Source organism: Vigna radiata, chromosome 2 (genome assembly GCF_000741045.1).
Source record: "Vigna radiata var. radiata cultivar VC1973A chromosome 2, Vradiata_ver6, whole genome shotgun sequence".
Classification (NCBI taxonomy): Eukaryota; Viridiplantae; Streptophyta; class Magnoliopsida; order Fabales; family Fabaceae; genus Vigna; species Vigna radiata.
The window spans coordinates 8,675,272-8,699,155 of record NC_028352.1 but is presented as its reverse complement, the minus strand read 5'-3'; the positions used below and the strand labels follow the sequence as shown (position 1 = coordinate 8,699,155).

Sequence of the window (23,884 nt, the reverse complement as noted above, 5' to 3'; positions counted from 1 at the left end):
TCAAGGTCTATTTTTGACACCTAAAATCTAAAATTATCAAACTTCAGTATGATTTCATAATGACTACTTGAATGAATCACTTGTATTAAGATTAGGACTCTATAGCTAACTAGAACCTTATATTTATTTGAGAATCTAAAAGCACTAGGAGAATCAATTGGACCACAATTTGAAACTAGTTCCCACTCAATCCCAAGCTAGTAAGATGAGTGATCAGTTCATCCAACTACAAGTATAAATCGATTAACAAACATGTAATTAAAAGCATACTTCCATAAATAAAATTGTATCAATTACAAGAGAGTTTCAAAGGGTTACATCTTCCTTAAACACTTTAGGAGAATTAGCTCCTTATAATGGATAGAAAAATTCATACAAAGAAAATACATCATCTTCTAAACCTCTAATAATATTCTTTAAAATACAGAGGAAAGTGTATGAGAAACTCTATAAAAGTCTCCCTCTAAGAAAATACATCATCTTCTAAACCTCTAATAATATTTTTTAAAGTACAGAGGAAAGTGTATGAGAAACTCTATAAAAGTCTCCCTCTAAGATTTGTCGGAAGTCTCTCAAAATAAAGGAGCAAAGGTGTGACTTTAGCGGTGAAAATGTGGATCCCAATACAAAGGTCTTTTAAGGTGGATACCTTTGTGGTTCAAGCCTCATGCTTTTAGTGTTCTAGCTCCTGAGATAACTTCTTTGAGAAAGAGCCTTCGTGGCTTAACCTCTAGTTCAGTGCTTGAGGTTTTCCTCTAAGGTGAGTTTTCTAATGTGACTCAAGCTTCATGATTCTCGCTTTAGTCGCGCCAAAGTTAGTTTTGCAATTGCTTAGAATTCTTCCACTTTTCTGTTTTTTTCCTTTGACTCTCTCTTGTCATCAAAATCTGCAAAGGACAATGATATTTTGACAACACTTTTTGACATTTTTTTTTACAACAGGACACGTGTCATCTATTTATTGGTCTATTTGAATTTATGTTTAAAAAATATTTAAAACGGATCAATCACAAACTGTCACGTATGCGTTGTCAAAAAGTTGTTAAAAAAATGTTGTTAAAAGAAGTTTTTCCATCTGCAAAACAAGTCAAATTAAGATGATTTCGACAAATATTTAATATAATCAACACAAGATAAAGGTCAAATTGACATCAAAACTAAATTATATTAGACACTTTTCTAGTATTAAGAAAATGAAATTGAAGACTAAAAAAAGAGTATGAATAGCCAGAAAAGGAGAAAAATGTGCCTACCAAACATGAGTGGATCAACTAGAGATTGCAATGCCCCTACCCCTTTATTCAAGGCTAAACACCAGTGGATGAAGAAGGGTTTGGCCAAATCAATAACAAATTTGAAAAAATAATGAAAAAAACATATAAAAAACAATAAAGTTAAATAACATTTCAAATACGGGTCATTATAAGCAACAAACACTCAACTATTTATATCTTACACCAAAAATAGGAACATAGATACAAAGGATTTGAAACCTTAATCTGTTAATATTCAAACAATCATCTTTCCCAAAGAACACGCAAAAGAAAACATCACATAACCTTCGAAAAACATTTATATCTGAAGAAAAAAAAACAACATAAACAACACTTAGAGAAAAAAACAATGTCATCTACCTAAAAAAACTTAAATCTTGATTCCTTAATAGTTACCATTCTTTGGTGTTCATTGTATCTTCCTTTCCTTTCTCATTTCTGCTCTTTCAACAACTCAGATCTTTGAATCATTCTTAGGTACCCATTTTTATTAAAAATAGATATAAACAAAAACAACATTAGATAACATTCTAGACAAAAGAAAATAAAATATGTATTAATATTTAGGGTTGCAGTACCTAGAATAATGGGGGAAGAGGGTAGGAAAGGTAGCCTTTAATAGTGAGAAATGAGACCTAGAATGAGAGAGAGATACCAAGAGAGCAGGAGATCCAGAAAGAGGATAAAAGTGAGAGAGAGAGAGGAATGGAGAAAATTGTCTTTTGAATGTTATAAGAGGATAGAAGTGAGAGAAATAGGTTTTGAAACGGCTAAGGTTTAGCAAGAAATGAGAAAATGTGGTTTTCTAGGAAAATAAAAAGGTATAATAAGAAGGAGCCATTTATTCATTGATGTTTAAATTTCAAATTGAAAGGTACTAAATTACATATATTTCTTTCCTCTTTTTTAGCTAAGTTTTAGGTTTAATCATTCTCCATTTTTTTTTTAAAGTCCCATATGGATCCTTCAACTATTTTTTATCTCAAGTGGATTCCTATTTTTGAAAAATTGAAACAATTATGTCAGTTTCTTTAATACATTATTGACATTGTTAAATAGGGTATGACGTGTCAATTCATAATTTTTTTTTTAAATATATATTTTTTATTTTTATAAACAAAATTGACACGTGTTAAATTAACATTATGCCACACGGAAATTACAGTGTGATGCAGCAATGCTAGTGCCACATGTTACTGTCATGCCACATGTAATTACATTTTTCTTAATTTAATCTTTGTATTTTTTATTTTGTCTCAATTTAGTGTTAATTTTTTTAAAATTAAACAATTTCTTTCCTCCCCAAATTAAAACAATATTTAATTTGTATATAAATGTTATATAAATATTTTTATTAAAATTGATTTTTTTATTAAATATTTTTACTAAGATTAATTTTATTTATATTTATATTTAGTTAATTATATAAATGTTAATTGTGCTATTTAAATATACCTATAAGAGTTAAAGTGATGTGATTGGTAAAAGTAAGAATGGAAATAAAATGTAAAAGAGTGTGGAAGAGCATGGAAGGGAAAACGGAGTAAGACAATCAACATATAATTAGGGTTTCTATGAATTTTTTTCCGATTTTTTATTTTAGAAAAATGAAATTTCATGTCATTAAGTTAGAATACTGTTTTCTTTAAGGGTGTGTTCACTTCAACCGATTTTATTGTTTGTAGAGATTTGCGAACGAGGAATTAAATTAATTGATATAATAAACTCAATGTAAAATATAAATAAACTTAATCTTGTTAAAAGTATTTAATAAAAATATGAATTTTAATAAAAATATCTGTATAACATTTATATACAAATTAAATTTTGTTTTAATTTGGAAAGGGATGAAATTATTTAATTTAAAAAAATAGGACTGAATTGATATAAAATAAAATATATAATCAAATTAAGACGAATACAATGACACATGACATGACGTTGACATGATACTATTACTATCATGTCATATGTCATTAACACGTGACACATTGTGAGTTTAATACATGAATTTTTTTTTCATTTCTAAAAATATATATACAAGAAATAAAAAATAAAAATAATTAAAAAACATTTAAAAAAAAAACTACAAACTGTAATACCCTATTTAAATGTTAGTAATATATTAATGGAAATGACCTTGCTTTATTTATTTATTTTTAAATAGGGAGTCAATTGAAATAAAAATTTGAAAAACTAATTAGAGACTTTCAACTAAACACGAAAACAACTGGGATGATTAAACTTAAATTTTATTTTATTTTATTTTTAAAAAATTTTGTGGTTGTGACATGTGTAAAAAATTGCTTTCTATATTCCACAAATTTGTATTATTTATAGATGAGTTTTGGATTACAACATTGAACCATAGACTGCGGTCAAAGTTCTCCACAATTTCAATCTGGATGCCGTGTATAAAATGATTAGCTTGTCCTTATAGTTTCCACTTCGTCTTCTTCATCATACACCAGTCGTGCATCTTGTTTTTCCTATTTCTCTTTAAATTTATTATTTCGGTGTAGATTTTGTGAAATTGAAAGACTAACTTTTTCAATGTGATTTTACGTTTCTCGATACTTGAACTGGTTTTCCGATTATCTTTTTTTTGTCTGGATCGCTCGATCACCTATAATCTTGATCGTTTGGTGATTTTTAAGCTTTGACCGCTCGGTCGTCTTACTGTGGAGAAGGGAATGTACCTGCAAAAGACACTCTGACGTCCAAATTAGGCGTGTATTGAAAAGCCTTGGCTCTTAATTGAATATTCGAAATGATTTTTGGTCTTTAAGAGTATGAGTTGAATGTGAGTAGAACGCGAGTTGAATGACTTTTGGTGTTTACTCTATATTTATAGGTTATCATAAGTCCAATAAAATATAAAAAGAATTACCTTAAAATCCGGTTGATTGTTCATAAACAATTTATCAATATTTTTAATCAGATATCCTTGATTATTTTATTCTCAATATCCTTTAATAAAATATGTTTGATTCTGCTAAACTACTAGCCCAATAATTTAAATGTCAGCCGAGTTACTTTTTAACCTATCAAGGTAACATAATTCTGATTTGATTACGATCCAATATACAGTTATTCTTCGTAAAAGCTTGTTCCGGATATCATACTATATATTTATGTTTCAGATCCACTTCGAAATCCTTTGCAGTTGTCAAGAACTCTCTTGTACACTAATTGGTCCACCATGTTAGTTGAAGACATCATTTTTTATAACATTTTTGGTTGTCAAATGTTTATTCCAGATTGATTAAGTTTCTAGAATGTATAACCCATAATACAATTTTAAATAAAAAAAGTGCCTTTTAAATTAATCCAAATATATTACCTTATTGTAACATATAATATGAATGGTGTAATTCAGAATATATATTTTTTATTTTATATTTCAAAATATAGATTCTGAAACATAAAAATATTGATGGTTAGCACTGGATTACGTCTTCGGATTACCCAATCCAAAATCGAAAGTGAAAATTCTATACAGGGGAGTAAATTTGGAATTTCAAATTAATGGGAGTCCGGGCAGAAATTATGGGCGTGAGGGAAGAAATGCCTATGGTCCAGTTTCATATCGGGCTTTACAACATTGGGGCAACACATGTTTTAGATAATTGCTCATAAATCCCTTGAGTATTAAACATATGCACGTTCTATATTTTGAAAATTTATATTTTTATAAGAATGTCCCTTTCAAACTAATTATGAAACTTGTTTGTTATAATTTAATCAAATAATTAAATTTAACCAATTATGAAGTTATAATTCAAATAACGTTTATTTCGTTAAATTAGACAATTATATAATAGTTTTAGAATAGTTTTAGGCGAGTGTTAGTGGACAAACTTAACAGGTTCATTTTTATGTTATAGAACATGATGAATTAAATAGAAAAAGGATAATTTTGTGTTGAATAAAACACCTTTGTAATTCATATATTTCAGGCCATACATGGTTTCTGAGCAATTTTTCTGTATCTTATTGTTTGTTAACATAAAGGTAAAGAGAAAAAGTTTTGATAATATTTCAAAGTCAAGTCTTTTGTTATAAGAAGATCTTCATCAAGATTTGTTTTATATTAAAATTTTTGTAATTTAGTAGATTGATGTATAGGCTGTGATTTATATTTGATTTATGTATTGTTTGCGTTAAAATTCATTTTGAATTAGAAAATCTCATTTTATATTCAAGATAATCGATTATTAACTTATGATAATCAATTATCAATAATCGATTATTACGAGCAATTATGAGGTTTTTCAAGCAAGTTTTTGACCGTTGTGCATTCATTGATACATAATCGATTACCATAACTAGATAATCAATTATTATATGCTAAATAGATGACAATGAATTTTTGGAGGTATCCCTGAGTGAGATCTTTATAAATTAGATTGAGACTCTCATTCTAAAATATAGAATACGAAATAAGTTGATTTCGAAATTCTTATCTGTTGTGTACTGTGGTAAGTGTTCTAGGGTTTGTGTAACCCTTGTGTTGTGGCTTTGAGAACTTGATGTTGACATAGAGCAAGAACTTTTAGCAGGAGTGTGGTTGAGTGTTGTTGTTGTTGCTGAGTTAAAGTCTGTCATCCTTTGTAAAGATTCAAAGGAGGTGATCATCATTCGTGAAACATTCAGAGGATGTGTTCATTCCTTGAAGGTTTTAGGTGAAGTGAGTTTCATCTCTTGGGGTAACAAGAGAGATGTTCTAACCTTAAACTGTTTTATTTTTCTTTGTGTTTGTAACAGTTTGTTGGTTTGTGATAATGAAACGTCAATTCTCGATTGAGATTAACAACTGGACGTAGGATCTGTGATCCGAACCAGTATAAAATCACTTGTGCAATTTTTTCTCTTCCTTACTATCAAATTACTAATACTTAACCAAGACAATTTTAGTATTGCTAAGTTAGTAGTTAACTAACTAGATATGATTAAGTTAATCTTCAATTGTATTTAAACAAATACAAAATTGCTTTTCAATAATTACTTATACAAAATATTAATGCAACACAATGCAAATACTAACAAATAAAAATAAAAATTTATCATAGTAGAACTAACATTAAAGATCGATATACATATGAATTTAATAAAATAACAAATTAATAGAAGACCTTAAAATGATTATAGTAAAAGAGTTAATACCAATGTTTTTCAAAATAAATTCGTTATCGATTATCTACAAATTATTGCTCAATTGATTATTTTTTATTTCAAATTAATTAAAGTAATTTCGTAATTAATTTTTTGGCGATTTTACACTTTAATCAAAGTAGATTTTCAAATAAAAGAATACATTTTATATTATTCATAATAAATTTAATAAAAGTACATTCTTAATTAAATCATATTATGTTTAATATATCTATTACCAAGTTAAAAATTAATTAATCAAATTATATTCTTGACTAATTATTCTTAAAGTTTTTACCACTAATTAAAGTACATTATCAATTGGTAGTGAAAATCACTTCAATCATATAAAAGTTTCTAACTTTAATCAAAGTATATTCTCAATCAAAATTAAAAACATTTAGACTCATATGATCAACATGCATATAGATTAAAACACCTTGCTAATTAGCTATGATGTAAAAACCATTACTTTTTATGTGATAGAGAGATAAAAGATGTATATAAAAAATAACCTAAAATAATAATCAAAAGAACAAAAACATTAGTTTAATCTAACCTCAAAATCCATAATGAAATTATAGTGGAACCGACCTCTAGAAGCTTAGCCCTCCATGAATGAGATGAAACACATAATGAATGAAAGTAAAAGTAAGAAAAGGGTGGAAAGAAGGTGGGAGATATAGTGGATGATAGTTGCACTAAACTAGCATGAGCAACATTCACGTCTTTTAATTGTGCGATCAAAATGGAAATGCGACATATATTCGCCCAGGAGTCATTCAAAACCTTCTCTAATCGGGTAACCTCAAACTAGTTTTTGTCGAGAGCGATTCACTTGGTAAGCAAGGTCGATCGACGCTTAGCTCGGGTAAAGCATCCATTGCATCGAGCTCCAAAAGACCCTTGATCAACTTCTTCTAAATGGAGATAAGATTGAAGGAGACCTTTTTATTGAGTTTTAACGCAATACCAAAAATATCCTCAACTAAGGGAGCACATGTCTTGCCTTGAACAGACGTTTCGCCCGAATGCTTCCCAATCGATACTGAAAGTTGTGTTCATGAACATCATGGGACACCTATCCGTAACCCAGAATCTCTAGTAGGTTCAACTTAGCCCCCTCCACCGACACATCAATTTTGATCCCACTAGTTGCACTCTGGGCAAACCCCTTCAATGTTTGTTCCTTATTGCCAACATTATTCAAATATGTTTGTCGGCGATAACTGATGAAACAATTTGTTTGGTTGATGCTTGGCTCCCTAAAGATGACCCAAGCGGTGACGATGGAACAGGATATATCCTTAACCGTTCTAACCAGATAACTCTCTTGAAGAAGAAATACCCACGGTTAACTTTATTACCTTAAGAGAAAAAGAATGTGAAGATCGATTGAAGTGTGTAAAATCTCATTGGAAGAAATATGAAAATGATAGGCGATAACCGTCGCGTAATTTGGATCACTAGATCTAGACACATCTAATGGTTAAGAACACGTGACACTTCATATCTTGTGTCAAAGCTGATAGCATGTGACACGAGGTGTCATAACTCTTTGAGCCCTCAATAACCTTTTCAAATACATCCAATAAGAATCTAATACCAAGCAATACTACCAAATTACTTCCACAAAACATTCATCTCATCGCAGCCAATACTTGACCGCTCGAGCTTATGGGACTTGTACATAGTATAAGTTTGGTCGGTTCAATGTAGACTGATTATGTTAACCCTGACATAGGATAATCAAACTGATCCTATAGAACAATTAGTGAGACAAATAAAATCACATCATCTTCATAAAATCATATGGATAGATTAGGACAAATAAGCTTTTTAATTAGGATTAGGGTGAGATTAGGCTATAATTAGGTTGATGGTAAGTAAAAGCCCATTATAATTTGTATAAATAGGAGGTCCAACTAAAGTAATTGATAACATTGATTATTGCATTTAATACCTAAGCGTTTGGACCTCATTCTAATTTAAGATATGGAATACCTTTTATAGGTATTATCTAGACACTTTAAGATAAATGAATCTAGAACAAGACCTAAGACAAGGCCAAATGACCAAGAGAAAAGAAAAATAAAAAATTGTCTTGTAGAGTTGTATGTACTCAATTGGACATATAAAAACAACTAATAATTAAGTTTGGATCATAGAACTCGATGAATTGATTTATAGTACTAAAGAGTAAATTAATGGAATGACATAGATGAGTCAATTTGGTTTTGGAATAGGATAGCATTGTTGCATAAGCCAAACATTCGAGATAATCAGATTTAGGTTCATATGAAACCTAATAAGGTGATTTTTGTTGTAATATTATGTAATATTTGAACACACATTTGTCCATAGCTGAATTGATATCTTGGACTGAAAAATAAAGCTTCAGCCACATTTAATACATATTAATACATATTGATATGTTCTCTTAGAGTTTTATTCAAGTCTGTTTAAACATGGAGATTATCTTACTCCACTGAAAAATCAATAAGAACATTTATTTTTACTGTTAGACAAAAACACTTAGCCTTAATCATTTGAAAAAAAAAATACAATATTAATAACTTCAAATTTATGTTTGAAGAAAAAAATCCTATTAAAAAAATAATATTAGTATAATAGGCTTAACAAAAAAAATCCTAAATATCATTGTATAATGTATCAAATAATTATTTATCCATCTTGAAGGGTGAAGTAAAAAAGAATTCTAAACTTAGGAAGACGAAAAGTTTGAAAATTAAAAGTGAAATATTAAATTAAAAGGGAAATATTAAAAAAAAAAATATTACAAAAAAAGTTGAAAACTTTATCTAAGATATATACAACTATTGAATGTCTTTTACAAACATTTTTACAATAATTAATACTTTAAAAAACAGTATTATTGAAAGGGTTTTTTTATACATATATCTAAAATTAAAATTAAAAAAAAAAACAAAATGAATACTAGTACTTGAATGAGTATTTTAACTAAATAAAACTAATAATAAAAAATAAATTATTAAAAGAAAAGACATTTTTGGAAAGTTCAGTTTCTCCACAAAGCATTATTTATGTTCATAACACTTTTCTTAAATAAAAACGATATAACTGTGCGTGAAGTCCAATCCAGTTTTGTTGATGCCTTCAGAATTTCTGAGTGACAGCAATGTGTAGTGCCCCGACAACTTACAGCACGCACACATCACCACGAGACTTTCCAGCGACAACTTACAGAGACTGTTGACTGCACCCACACATCACCACGAGATTTTCCAGTGTGTTTTGTCCTCACTCGCACACTTTCCGGGAAAACATCCCGGAAGGTCACCTATCCCAAAATTTCTTCAGGCTAAGCACGCTTAACCATGGGGTTCTTATGGGTTAGGCTACCGAAAAGCAAATGCATTTTGGTGATATGAGTAGCCAAATCAATTCCTTCCTCGAACCACACCGTACTGGGAGAGGCTAGGCTCTGATACCATTTGTAACGTCCCGGCAACTTACAGGGACTGTTGACTGCACCCACAAATCACCACGAGACTTTCTAGTGTGTTTTGTCCTCACTCGCACACTTTCCGGGAAAACTTCCCAGAAGGTCACCTATCCCATAATTTCTCCAGGCTAAGCACGCTTAACCATGGGGTTCTTATGGGTTAGGCTACCGAAAAGCAAATGCATTTTGGTGATATGAGTAGTCAAATCAATTCCTTTAAGCTATCCTTCAATCGTATAGTCCCATACCTATACCGTCTCTTAATCCCTCTCATTCTGGTGTATGTTCGATTCGTCCAGGTGCCCCTTCCACTTGAAGCCTGCCAGGAGCCGCTCCTTGTTTGTACCTCTAGCACCGACGATCACTCCCCGCCCTCGTCAGTGCCCGAGTGTCACAAGGGGGAAGTAAAAAAGAATTCTAAACGTAGGAAGACGAAAAGTTTGAAAATTAAAAGTGAAATATTAAAAAAAAATATTACTTAAAAGTTGAAAACTTTATCTAAGATATATACAACTATTGAATGTCTTTTACAAACATTTTTACAATAATTAATACTTTATAAAAAACAGTATTATTTCAAGGGTTTTATTGATACATATATCTAAAATTAAAATTAAAAAAAAAACAAAATGAATACTAGTACCTGAATGAATCTTTTAACTAAATAAAAATAATAATAAAAAATAAACGAAAAGACATTTCTGGGAAGTTCAGTTTTTCCACAAAGCATTATTTATGTTCATAACACTTTTCTTAAATAAAAAAGATATAATTGTGCATGAAGTCCAATCCAGTTTTGTTGATGCCTTTAGAATATCTGAGTGACAGCAATGTGAAACGCCCCGGTAACTTACAGCACCCACACATCACCACGAGACTTTCCAGTGTGCTTTGTCCTCACACGCACACTTTCTGAGAAAACTTCCCGGAAGGTCACCCATCCCGGAATTTCTCCAGGCTAAGCACGCTTAACCATGGTGTTCTTATGGGTTAGGCTACCGTAAAACATATGCATTTTGGTGATATGAGTAGTCAAATCAATTCCTTTAAGCTATCCTTCAACCGTATAGTCCCATACCTATACAGTCTCTAGATCCCTCTCATTCTGGTGTATGTTCGATTCCTCCAGGTGCCCCTTCCACTGGAAGACTGCCAGGAGCCGCTCTTTGTCTGTGCCTCTAGCCCCGACGATCACTCCCCACCCTCGTTAGTGTCCGAGTGTCACAAGGGTGAAGTAAAAAAGAATTCTAGACTAGGAAGACGAAAAGTTTGAAAATTAAAAGTGAAATATTAAAAAAAAATATTACTTAAAAGTTGAAAACTTTATTTAAGATATATACAACTATTGAATGTCTTTTACAAACATTTTTACAATAATTAATACTTTAAAAAACAGTATTATTGAAAGGGTTTTATTGATACATATATCTAAAATTAAAATTAAAAAAAAACAAAATGAATACTAGTACCTGAATGAATCTTTTAACTAAATAAAAATAATAATAAAAAATAAACTATTAAATGAAAAGACATTTTTGGGAAGTTCAGTTTTTCCGCAAAGCATTATCTATGTTCATAACACTTTTCTTAAATAAAAAAGATATAACAGTGCGTGCAGTCCAATCCAGTTTTATTGGTGCCTTCAGAATTTCTGAGTGACAGCAATGTGTAACGCCGCGACAACTTACAGCACCCACACATCACCAAGAGACTTTCCAGAATGCTTTGTCCTCACTCGCACACTTTTCGGGAAAACTTCCTAAAAGGTCACCCATCCCAGAATTTCTGCAAGCTAAGCACGCTTAACCATGTGGTTCTTATGGGTTAGGGTACCGAAAAACAAATGCATTTTGGTGCTATGAGTAGTCAAATCAATTCCTTTAAGCTATCCTTCAACCGTATAGTCCCATACCTATACAGTCTCTGGATCCCTCTCATTCCAGTGTATGTTCGATTCGTCCAGGTGCCTCTTCCACTGGAAGCCTGCCAGGAGCCGTTCCTTGTCCGTGCCTCTAGCACCGGCGATCACTCCCCGCCCTCGTCAATGCCCTGGTGTTAAGCGTGCTTAGCCTAGAGTAATTATCGGATGGGTGTCCTTCCGGAAAGTTTTCTCAGAAAGTGTGTGAGTGAGGACAAAGCACACTGGAAAGCCTAGTGTTGATGTGTGGGGGCAGTCAGCAGTCCCTGTAAGTTGTCGGGGCGTTACAAATGGCATCAGAGCTTAGCCTCTCCCAGTACGGTGTGGTTCGAGGACGAACCATGCAGAAGTTGGTGGGCATGTGACACCCGGGCACTGACGAGGGCGTGGAGTGATCGCCAATGTAAGAGGCATGGACAAGGAGTGGCTCCTGGTAGGCTTCCAGTGGAAGGGACACGTGGACGAATCGAACATACACCGAAATGAGAGAGATCTAAAGACTGTATAGGTATGGGACTATACAGTTGAAGGATAGCTTAAAGGAATTGATTTGGCTACTCATATCAACAAAAGCATTTGCTTTTCGGTAGCCTAACTCATAAGAACTCCATGGTTAAGCAGTCAGCAGTCCCTGTAAGTTGCCGGGGCGTTACACAATGCGCCACATATGCAATAAATTCTTTCCCATTTTTCATTGCTCTTTTGGACTGTTTCTAATCTCTTACAATACTTTCACTGTCGGTTTCCAGTGTCCTGTAACTATCAAAGTGCGTTAGAGGAGCACCCCTTATTCGAATGAGGTAGCATCAATCGGTAGCAGCGATGGCAGAATTGGATCCAAGGACCAGCTTAGAGGACCGAATAGAACCAATGGGGGATACTCAACCGTTCCGGCTGGAAGGTGAGGATCAAGTCACGACAGTTGGGAGAAGCCTGGATCAAAGTCAAGCAGAAGATATTGGACAGGTGCTGATAAAAAACAAGGATTTGTTTGCATGGACAACAGCGAATATGCTAGGGATACATCCAGATGTTGTGTCCCATAAGTTATCCATATTCAAAGATGCTCGACCGGTGGCGCAGAAGAAAAGGAGGCTCGACGTATAAAAAAGGGAAGCAGTAGATGAGGAGGTACAAAAACTTTTGGAGGCTGGATTTATTCGAGAAATTAAGTATACAACTTGGCTAGCCAACGTAGTTATGGTCAAGAAGCCGAACGACAAGTGGAGAATGTGCATAAACTTCACTGATTTGAATAAGGCATGTCCCAAGGATACATATCTGCTCCCAAGCATTGACGGGTTAGTTGATGGGGTTTCAGGGTATGAGATTCTTAGTTTTTTGGATGCATATTCGGGGTATAATCAAATCCCCATGTATAAGCCGGACAGTGAGAAGACAACCTTCATTACCGAACGTGATACGTATTGTTACAACGTCATCCCGTTCGGGCTAAAAAATGCAGGGGCTACTTATCAAAGGTTGATGAATAAAGTGTTCTCTGAGCAGATAGGTAGATGTATGGAAGTGTATGTGGATGATATGGTGGTTCGGAGCGCATCAACAGAAGATCATATAAAAGATTTGGAAGAGGTTTTTGGGCAATTGAGAAAGTTTGGTATGCGTTTGAACCTAGTGAAGTGCACGTTCGGGGTTCATGCTGGAAAGTTTTTGGGATTTCTGCTGACGGCACGTGGAATAGAGGCAAACCCCAATAAATGTCAAGCTATATTGGACATGCGCAGCCCGAAGGACTTGAAGGAAGTTCAAAGACTGGTGGGAAGATTGACATCTTTGTCGCGGTTCATCCCAAAGTTAGCCGAACGAATAAAACCCATCCTTCGGTTGATGAGGAAAGGTGCATATGAAGGGTGGAACGAGGATTGCGAAGGAGCGTTCGGTTTGGTTAAGCATATCTTGACCCAACCACCTGTGATGGGACGGCCAAAACCTAAGTATGAGGTGCAAGTTTTCTTGGCGGTTGTGGATGATGCAATAAGCGCGGCATTGGTTTAGGAGAAACCAAAATTCAAGATTATTTATTTTGTTAATCGAAGCTTGAAGGAGGCGGAGGTTCGGTACCAAAGATTGGAGAAACTGGCTTTGGCACTGTTGTACGCGGCTAGGCGTTTGAGGCCATATTTTCAGGGCCACCAAGTGATGGTTAGGACTAATTACCTAATTGCTAAAATTCTGCAAAAACCCGACCTAGCAGGGAGGATGATCGGGTGGTCAATAGAGCTGTCGGAGTTCGGGCTACGCTATGAACCACGAGGATCGGTCAAGGGACAACACTTGGCCGATTTTGCAGTGGAGTTGATAGGGGAAGAGAAGAAAGAGGCGGGTAGTTGGAAGCTATTTGTGGATGGATCATCATGCAAAAATGGAGGGGGAGCGAGGGTGGTGCTTGAAGGACCAGACGGTTTAATGGTTGAACAATCAATCATATTTAAATTCCAGACTATCAACAATCAAGCTGAGTACGAAGCACTGATTGCAGGAATGAAGTTGGCTCATGACTTGGGAATAACTCATATGGAGTGCCGAACGGACTCGCAAGTGGTGGTAGAGCACATGAATGGAGGGTTCCAGGTCAAGGATGATAAGTTATTACAATACTACCACAAGGCCAAAAAGTTAGAAGCTCGTTTCCGGACAATAAGTATTCAGCATGTACCCAAGAAAGATAATACAAGGGCTGATATGTTGTCCAAACTAGCCAGTGGAAAAGTGAAGGGACATCTAAATACGATCATAAGGCAGGTCCTTCATGGCCCTACGATCGGTAGTTTCTATGCCACGACCGATCAGGAGGACTGAAAGAGTGAAATTCCGCGTCTCATAAAAGAGCAGGACGAAGGAATGAATCTTCGGGCGGACGAGTCAAAGAAGATAGCCAGGTATTGCATTATTAGAGAAGAATTATATCGAAGGGGATATGTCACACCGCTGATGAAATGTTTGTCGATGGAGGAGACAAGTTATGTGATGAGAGAGCTGCATGAAGGGATATGTGGAAGGCACACCGGTGGTCGGGCGTTGAAGGCTCGGGCGTTAAGGGCAGAGTTCTTCTGGCCAACTATGGAGAAAGATTGTGTGGCTTTTGCGCAGAAGTGTGTGGCCTACCAGAAGCATGGTAACGTATTTCATGCACCTGCTACCGAAGTACAACACATCCTTTCCCCATGGTCATTCGCACAGTGGGGGATGAACATCATTGGGCCTTTCCCAATCGCTAAGGGGCAAAAGAAATTCCTCTTGGTAGCTGTAGACTACTTCACCAAGTGGGTAGAAGCGGAACCATTAGCCAGAATAACAGCAGCTCAAGTTCAGAGTTTTGTGTGGAAGCTAGTGTGCAGGCTCGGATTGCCAAAGATGATTGTGACCGATAATGGAAGGTAGTTCATAGACAGGAAGTTGGTAGCCTTCTACAGGGAATTGGGAATCACCCCGATCACCAGTTCAGTGGAACATCCCCAAACGAACGGCCAAGCGGAAGCTGCTAACAAGATTATTCTGCAGGAATTGAAGAAGAGATTGGGAGAGGCAAAGGGGCAATGGGTGGAGGAAATAGATCAGATACTCTGGGGGTATCGGTGTTCTCCACACAGCTCAACTGGAGAATCACCCTTCAATCTAACTTATGGGAGTGATGCTATGTTACCTGTAGTGGTTGGTAGTCCTACCGCTCGGTGTGTACTGAATGAATCAGACTCGAACAATGAGCAATTAAGAGCCAACCTGGACGACTTAGAGGAGTGACAGGCTATTGCTGCAGTGAGGAACGAGGCGTATAAAAGACTGGTGGCCAGGAGGTATAACTCGAAGGTAAGGCATAAACAGTTCACAGAAGGTGATCTGGTATGGCGAAAGACAGCAGAAGCTAGGAAGAAGGCAACCGAGGGGAAACTTGCAGCCAATTGGGAAGGACCGTTCAGGGTCCAGGAAGATTTGGGCAACGGAGCATATAGATTAGCCTTGCTGAATGGGGAAGTTTTGCCTAATACGTGGAACGCTACCCATTTAAAGTTTTATTTTAGTTGAATAATATCAGATTTTCCTCATTGTTGAGCAGATAATTGTCTCCTGATTGGGTGTAATAAGGGTGGGGAACGAGATCAGAAAATTGACCTTGTGCGAACGTAGGAAGTCAGATAACTGACTCCGGATCGGGTGGAATAAGAGTGGAGAACGAGGTCAGAAAATTGACCTTGTGCGAACGCAGGAAGTCAGATAACTGACTCCTGATCGGGTGGAATAAGGGTGGAGAACGAGGTCAGAAAAATTGAACTTGTGCGAACGCAGGAAGTCAGATAATTGACTCCTGATTGGGTGGAGGAAGGGTGGAGAGCGAGGTCAGGAAATTGATCTCATCTAAGCACAAGAAGTCATGTAATTGACTCCTGATTGGTTGGAGGAAGGATGGAGAACGGGGTCAGATAATTGATCCTAAAGCTCACGACCGAGAGTAGTAAAGAAAAAACGAGGAAGGAAAACTTCAAGTATTACGAATGCGAAGAACAAAAGCAGCATATATAAAAGCCATGGTAAACAACGCAGATTAATAAAGTGCATACATTGCATGACAAAAAGATAAAATATGCAAATTGTTCTACTATGACAAAAACTACGGGGCAATACAAAAATTGGCAAAGTAAATAAACTTCAAGTTGCAGCAGGAGGATCGGTACATGTAGTGACAGGATCGGCAGGCAAGGTGGATGGAGCGCCCTCCGAAACGACCGGGATGTTTGCCTGGCTAGCAGGAAGTTGAAGGGACAAATCTATCAGCTTGCCATCCTCGAACACCTTCATAATGTCATAACTAGGATGGTCTAGGGGAGTCTTGAAAAAATAATGGCATTGCACAATCCCTTGTTCAAAACCTAGTTGGCGTTGCTGGCAGACCTCATCTTCGAGGGAGGCATTTTCGGCAAGGAGCTGATCCCGCTAGGCAGCTAAGGCGTCCTTTTCTTTAATCAGCTCGGAATGTTACACAGTGGCTTTCTGGAGGTCCAGCTTCAGGGAATCCACGGACCGTTTCAGCGTGGTTACATTGTTTTGAGCCTTCTTCAAGTTTTCTGACGCTTTCTTCCGATCATCTTCGGCAGTCTTGGTAATCTCCTCTATCCATAGGGTTAGCTTGGAATTCTCCTCCTTCAGAGCCTGGAGATCCTTCTGAGCATTTTCTAACTCAGCTACTAGCAGCGACTTGTTGGTTCCAGCAGTATAATTTAGGCAGACACTGGCCCAAGCAATCAACTCGTAGGCAATGTTTAGCGACTCAGAGGGAGTCATCCAATTAAAGGGTTTCTTCTCTTCAGCATTAAGATTAAACTGAAGGCGGTCGGCGAAGTGAACGTTGGGATCGAGAGGACCGGTCAGCAAGGGAGAGTTCATCTTTCTCCTCTTCGGGGAAGGGGTTTTCTCTTGAGAAGACTTCCTTTTGCCTTTGCTCTTGGTCACATCTACGCTAATAGGTTTGGTGTCATCGGTGGGAACCGAGCTCGACAAAGTTAGAGCAGGGTTCACCGAACGGGAGGGGGTGGGCTCTGCGGTGGCGGTCACAAGGGCAGGGGTGGAGTCATCGGGCGTCCCCAACGCCTTCTTGCGGGCCATTATCCTAAAAAACGATTGGTGGCGCTCCATACCCCCAAAGAAATCTGCAATATAAAAGAAAATTTAGGCAAGTTAATACAAATCGGTCAAGGGATTGAACAAGGAGGAAAACCTTACCAAACACCCTATCTCGTAGAGTGTCACTTCCTAGGAGATTTATTATTTTCTGAGATGAAGTTTTGCGGGGTAGAAGATCAATTTGGCTGATCACGTCCAGCTCATCCTTGGTCATCTTGGATTTGGCCCAATAGTCAACGCGGTTGGGATGTTCGGTCCAATAAAAAGGAAATCTCGGACGACCGTCATCAAAAAGGTATTTTAGGCCGACCAGTCTCTAGGATTGCTATTTTGCAAAAATTAGATTTGAAGTCTTTATACGATGAGTTAAAAGAGGTAAAAAGCTGCCTCTCTTTTATGGGGATTAATGAAATCCACGATCGGCTAGAGTTGGGCAAGGCTCGGAAGAAATATAGGAATGATGCGGGAGTAGGGGTTAAGAGTAACCCAGAGCATAGCACGCAAAAAACCTACATGAATGCCCACGCGTTCGGGTGAAGCTGGGCGGGGCAGATATTCAATTCCCTTAAGACGCCCATTTGGAAGTCAGTAAAAGGGAGATGTATGGCTAAATCTCGAAACAGGGTTATGTAAGCATAGAAAAAATCTAACCCATATCCCTCCCGACCGTGACAAGCGCGTTCATTCGAACGACACACATCAAAACAATAATCATCTACATCCCGGAGGTTAGTTAGAAAGTCTACCCTACTTAACAGGTGTCTCATCGATGTGGTAGTGATAAAGTAAGGAAGATGGTTTCGTACCTCGTGAGGGGCCCAATCATACCCCTGCACGGTTGGGGGAGGAATGATAGAAAACCAGGTTCAGGAACTATCTACGTTGAATGCTACATTTACATTGTCATCATCTTCGGGTTGTTGGAAGAATTAGAGTGGGCTGACTCTGTACTCGAGGGAGAGGACGAATCAGTCGCATTGTCATCATACCCTCGACCTTCGTCTTTCGACGTGTCGCTAGATCGGGAGGAAAGAGACATTACCTTGATGGAGATAAAGGAAGAACGGGAAATTTGAGGGGAAGATCGGGGAGCAGGGGCGCAAGATCGGGAGGCAGTGCTTGAGATGAGTAAAGTAGCAAATGGGGAGGGACCCTCTTCCTATTTATAGCCGGAAAAAGCGGTTTTGCGGGTTGATCGTGGCCGTTGAACTCAGTTTAATCCAACGATGAATAACACGCGACTCTTCGAAGTTTGTGTTAAATGACAGACACATCAATCTGGTCCTTTCGTGTCTCTCCAGATCGTAGGGTTTGAAGTTCATGACGTTTCATCATTCCCCTTGGAAAACTGCAATAAACCCTCTCGCACTTATCAGCTGCTCAGGGCTTGGGAGGCTTAATGTAGTGTGGAACGGGAAGGTAGATCGAGAGACCTTCAAGGATGATCAGGAGAGGACACAGGAGGAACAACCCATGAAGGCTGGATGGTCCAGATGAGGAAGTAATGCGGAAGTGGAAGGAGCGAAAATTAAGGGCACGTTACCAATGACCATTAATGACGCGAATCTTGCGAGTAACGTAAAAGTAACGGTTACAAAATACAATTTCTATAAGTATAGGAAGCTTACCCAGGTATTTCACCTTTTTTCTGATTACTTGACCTATATACTGTGGTGACCCTGCTGACTTGAGCGTCGGAGTGCTAACGTGCAGGTGGCCGCCGTTCGGGAAGAGGTAAAGACTGCGTTCTGGAGATAGAGAGCGAGATTGTGCCTAACCTTGAGCCCTTTTCTTAGGAACAATTATTATATATGATAAGTTGTTTATGAACAACTAACTAAATCTAAAAGTAGTATTGGATTTGTGTTAGTTTAGGATCTATAATATGACTTCTAAATATGAAATCAAAAACAAGAGCTAGATACTTTCTACTACCATAATTCAAATATTCAAACGAGTGTAGAGTAGGCAAATCAAATATCTACTAAAATATAATATAATTATTTTGACACATTCATAATTTTTATAAAAATAAAAATAAATTATCAGTCATTAAATATTAATTTTGTATCTTATTTGTGAAAACTGACACGTAATTATTCTGAAGAAAAATAAAAAATTATCCGATTCAACTCTTTTTACAAATAAATACTAACAACTAATATAATATGATTGATAAAAATAAAAAATAAAATTATAGTCTAGTGGTATGTATGAAAAACTAATAAAATTGTTCGAGAATGTCATCATTTATAATACTTTAAAAAGTATATTAAAAGTTGATATTGAAATATTTTGACTGACAAAAAAAAAGGAATGCGATTATATTTACTTCAAGTAATACACAAAACATACTTCGAAATGCGAATAGAAAAAAAAAAACTCCTAAAAATATAAAAAATAATCCTTAACTATTATTGACCCTAAAAATTAGACCTCTCTAATGAAAAAGTAATTTAAAGGGACTCTGACAGCAGTATTAGAATATAATAATTTTTATTGAGGTAAATAATACTAGTAGAGGAAGTATTTTGTATCTCTGTATAGTTTAAGAAAAAAATATTAATAACAATGAGTGATATATATTATATTATATAATCATCTTCAAAATATGTATAAGAATTAGCGATACCTATACTAACGAAAAATAGATAATACTTAAAAAAGTACCAATATATTGATACGATAATATTTTAAAATACTGTAATAATAATACTAACGCCAAATATAAAACATTATAAAGAGGGTAAAAAAACATGATAAAAAGAAAATATAATTAGTGGCAATTCAAAACTTTTTTATTCTTTTATGAGGTGCAATATAAATGGAGATATTAATACCTATTATTAAGTATAACAAACATTATAAAAGAAGAAATATACAAATTCCTCATGACACGGGTATCCAAGTGTTGTTGTAGATAGAAAAGTCAATAGTCAAACCCACTTTATTTATTTATTTTTTCTTTTTTTAACATCTGCGTCTCTTTGACTTAAATTTGTTGCTATTCGGACTTCACACATTTATTTTTTTATTTTTTTTATTTTTCCATTGATTAATTAAATATCCTGAGAAATTATTGTATTACCTTCTGAACAACATCCCAGTCCATATAATTTTCCCAAAAGGAATCTTAAATTTAAAACAGAATAATACTTTAATACACATAAAATTTTCATATATATTTGATACAGCATAAAAATTTAATAAAATTATCATTGCCGAAGGCAATTAATAAAATGTAACAAAAGAAAACGTGTAGAAAAATTTAATGTTTTCAAATAAATATATTGGATTACGAAACTCCATTTTATTTTCATTGAAAATTGAAAAAAAGTATAATTAAACAGAAGTCAAAATAGGGCTTAATTGCAATTGCAATTTGCAACGGGAGCTGGTATAGTAATAAAGAAAAAACGAAGGTCTTTATATTTCATCATTTAATATGCTATCTCCCACGTTAAAGCTCTTAAATTGTTCACCATCACCATCTCTTCCTTTTAATTTCCATGTGTTGACCTTATCATTCACAACAACTTGTATAAAATATTCCACTCTTTTTTTTTCTCACTACGTGTCTTCCACATATGCTACATATATTTAAAAAAAAGGCTAATACAATATTTTGCATTCTTTTAATTATTTTTATTATTGTATAAAATCTCCTGCGTATATTATTAAATGTTGATAGAGAATAAGTTAATAGATTTAACAATAAATTTAATCAAATGATAAAAAAAATATTGTTTTCTTGCAATGTCTACTCTATAACTATAAAATAAAGTTTGTATAAACTAAAACAGATAAAGGACTTATTATAGTGTTTTAGCTTTATTAATTTTCCTTTGATCTATTTTTTTTCTAATATGAAAATTGATCTAAGTTTCAAATTAATGAAATAATTATGATAAAAAGAAACATCATATTATTGAAGAAATTAGGAAGAAGCAGAAATGGAAGGAGAGGATTCGTTGATCATGTATATCTTCCATCCAATTTATTTTTTCTTTTTTTAAATTGTTGGATGGTGTTCGACTGTGTTAGGATGTTTGTTTTCAATACTTTTTCATAATGAATTGGTGACTAACCACGAACACTTACGTAAATCAGATTCTTGTTGAGCTAAATTTAATTTTGGACCATATTAAAATTTATATTTTTTTAATCTAACTCGTCTCGAGTCTGTATGATGTGCCAAATTTGTTTTATGAGTTTTAGTACTTTAATTATAATATTAGTGACTCCATCTATTTATAAAATAAATATTAAATAAGTATATATTTATATTTATTTCATATTATTGTCTTAAATAGTGAGTTAGTGTCCTTGATTTATGAAACACACTTTTTATACTCTTTTCACTATATTGTGTGCTAAAGTTTACTCAATTTCCACTAAATGGGACCATTAAATATGTATATGTATATATTATTTATGCATTTTCACGAATTTTAATAATAATAAACAATAATAAATACGTTATTCTAATTTAGTTGGTATTTTTTAACTTAAGTTTTGAGAACGTAACTACATTAATTAATTATTTTTATCTTTTGTTTATAAATAGTCTTTCTTAGCTCAAACAACATTATTTTTTGATATAAAAAATAACGTGACATGTTGAAATTGTAATCATAAAATTGAAAATATATTAAAAAGTGAATTCTTATACTTTAGAGTTGATATAATATATTTATAGTATTCATCTTATTTTGTAGCTAATTTATGGTTGTCATTTATTTATTGTTCTTTTCTCTGACTCTTCCATAATAGAATTCAAAGGAAGACCAAAGCTAACACTATTTCTTTCATGTCATTTCTTTTTAGGTAGAACTCAGTTCAATCCAACCAAACATGGATGAAACGGAGGTTCCTGCTCTTTTCCTCTGTCCAGTTTCATTGCAGCTTATGAGAGATCCCGTGACATTGTGCACAGGAATGACATATGACAGACAAAATATAGAGAGATGGTTATTTTCATGCAAGAACAACAAAACCTGCCCTGTCACTAGGCAATCACTGTCACACACAGATCTTACTCCAAACCACACTCTCCGACGTTTGATCCAAGCTTGGTGCGACCACAATGCCTGCTTTGGACATGAAACCTTTTCATCTCCAAACCCAACCATTGATCAAACCGAGATTGTCAAACTTCTCTTAGAGGCAAAGAAGTTCCCGGAAAAACAGCTCAAGTGTCTTAGTAGGCTTCAATATATTGCTCTTGAAAGTGAAAGTAACAAAATCTGTTTGGAGTCTGCAGGGGCAATAGATTTCTTGGCTTCCACCATGATGATAAATTCAACTGGTATGAGTGAAGCAGCTATAAAAATCATGTTTCACCTAAACCCTTCTGAATCTCAGCTTAAAAACCTGATGAACAACGAAGGGATTCAGTTTGTTGAGTCTTTGCTTCATGTCTTGAAGCTTGGGAAGTTCCAATCTCGAAGTTATACAACTTTGCTATTGAAGTCAGCACTTAAGGTGGCTAGTCCAACCCAATTGAACAATGTCACCCCAGAGCTGTTTGTGGAGATAATTAGAGTGTTGAGGGATCAGATTTCACTGGAGGCTTCAAAGGCAGCTTTGAAACTTCTGGTGGAGTTGTGTTCATGGGGCAGGAACAAGATCAAAGCAGTTGAGAGTGGTGGAGTTTTAGTCATCGTTGAGCTACTTGTTGACGCGTCTGATAGGAGAGCATGTGAACTGATGTTGATAGCTTTGGAAAAACTATGTGGCTGTGCAGAAGGAAGGGCTGAATTGGTGAGCCATGGAGCTGGAATTGCTGTTGTGGCAAAGAAAATTCTGAGGGTTTCACAAGTGGCAAGTGATAGAGGGGTGAAAATTTTGACCTCCATTTGTAGGTATTCAGCCACCCCAAGAGTTCTTCATGAAATGCTGCTGTTTGGGGCAGTGTCAAAGTTGTGCTTGGTGCTTCAAGTGGAGGGTTGTTTCAAGGCCAAAGAAAGGGCAAAGGAGACACTCAAATTGCACTCTCTAGTCTGGAGGAACTCCACATGCATTCCTCTTCCATTGCTTGCATCTTATCCATGATCTCATGGCTTTGTCATTTATCAAGGTTAAAGTATTGAAATATATGTTTGTTCTTGTCCCTGATGTTTTCTGACTGTTTATCCTGGAATTTTATATATGTGAATGAACCTCTCAAGCGTTGTGAATGGAAAATGAATCCCAGTATCCATGTTTGTGAACATCAAGCTCAAGAACTGTAATTAAGTTTTCACTGGATTGTCATGTGCATTCTTTCACACGCTTTGACCCACAGAAAAAGGTGAGATTGATTTTGGTTGGTTGTGCTGAGCTTTTAGCTGCACATGATGTTTCAATGTTGAAGTATTAGTTTCACCTAATCCACTTGGTTCTCATATAAAGACAAAGAGCCATTGATGTAAG

The 23,884-nt window shown here is 35.2% G+C and overlaps 1 protein-coding gene across 1 annotated transcript; it reads left to right on the top strand.

Annotated features, from left to right (window-relative positions):
* The first annotated feature begins 22,252 nt into the window (after positions 1 to 22,252).
* On the top strand, positions 22,253 to 23,884 carry LOC106755817 (E3 ubiquitin-protein ligase PUB23). Its single transcript, XM_014638032.2, has one exon. It carries the CDS (start codon positions 22,325 to 22,327, stop codon positions 23,522 to 23,524), a length of 1,200 nt encoding a protein of 399 aa, XP_014493518.1. The 5' UTR covers positions 22,253 to 22,324; the 3' UTR covers positions 23,525 to 23,884.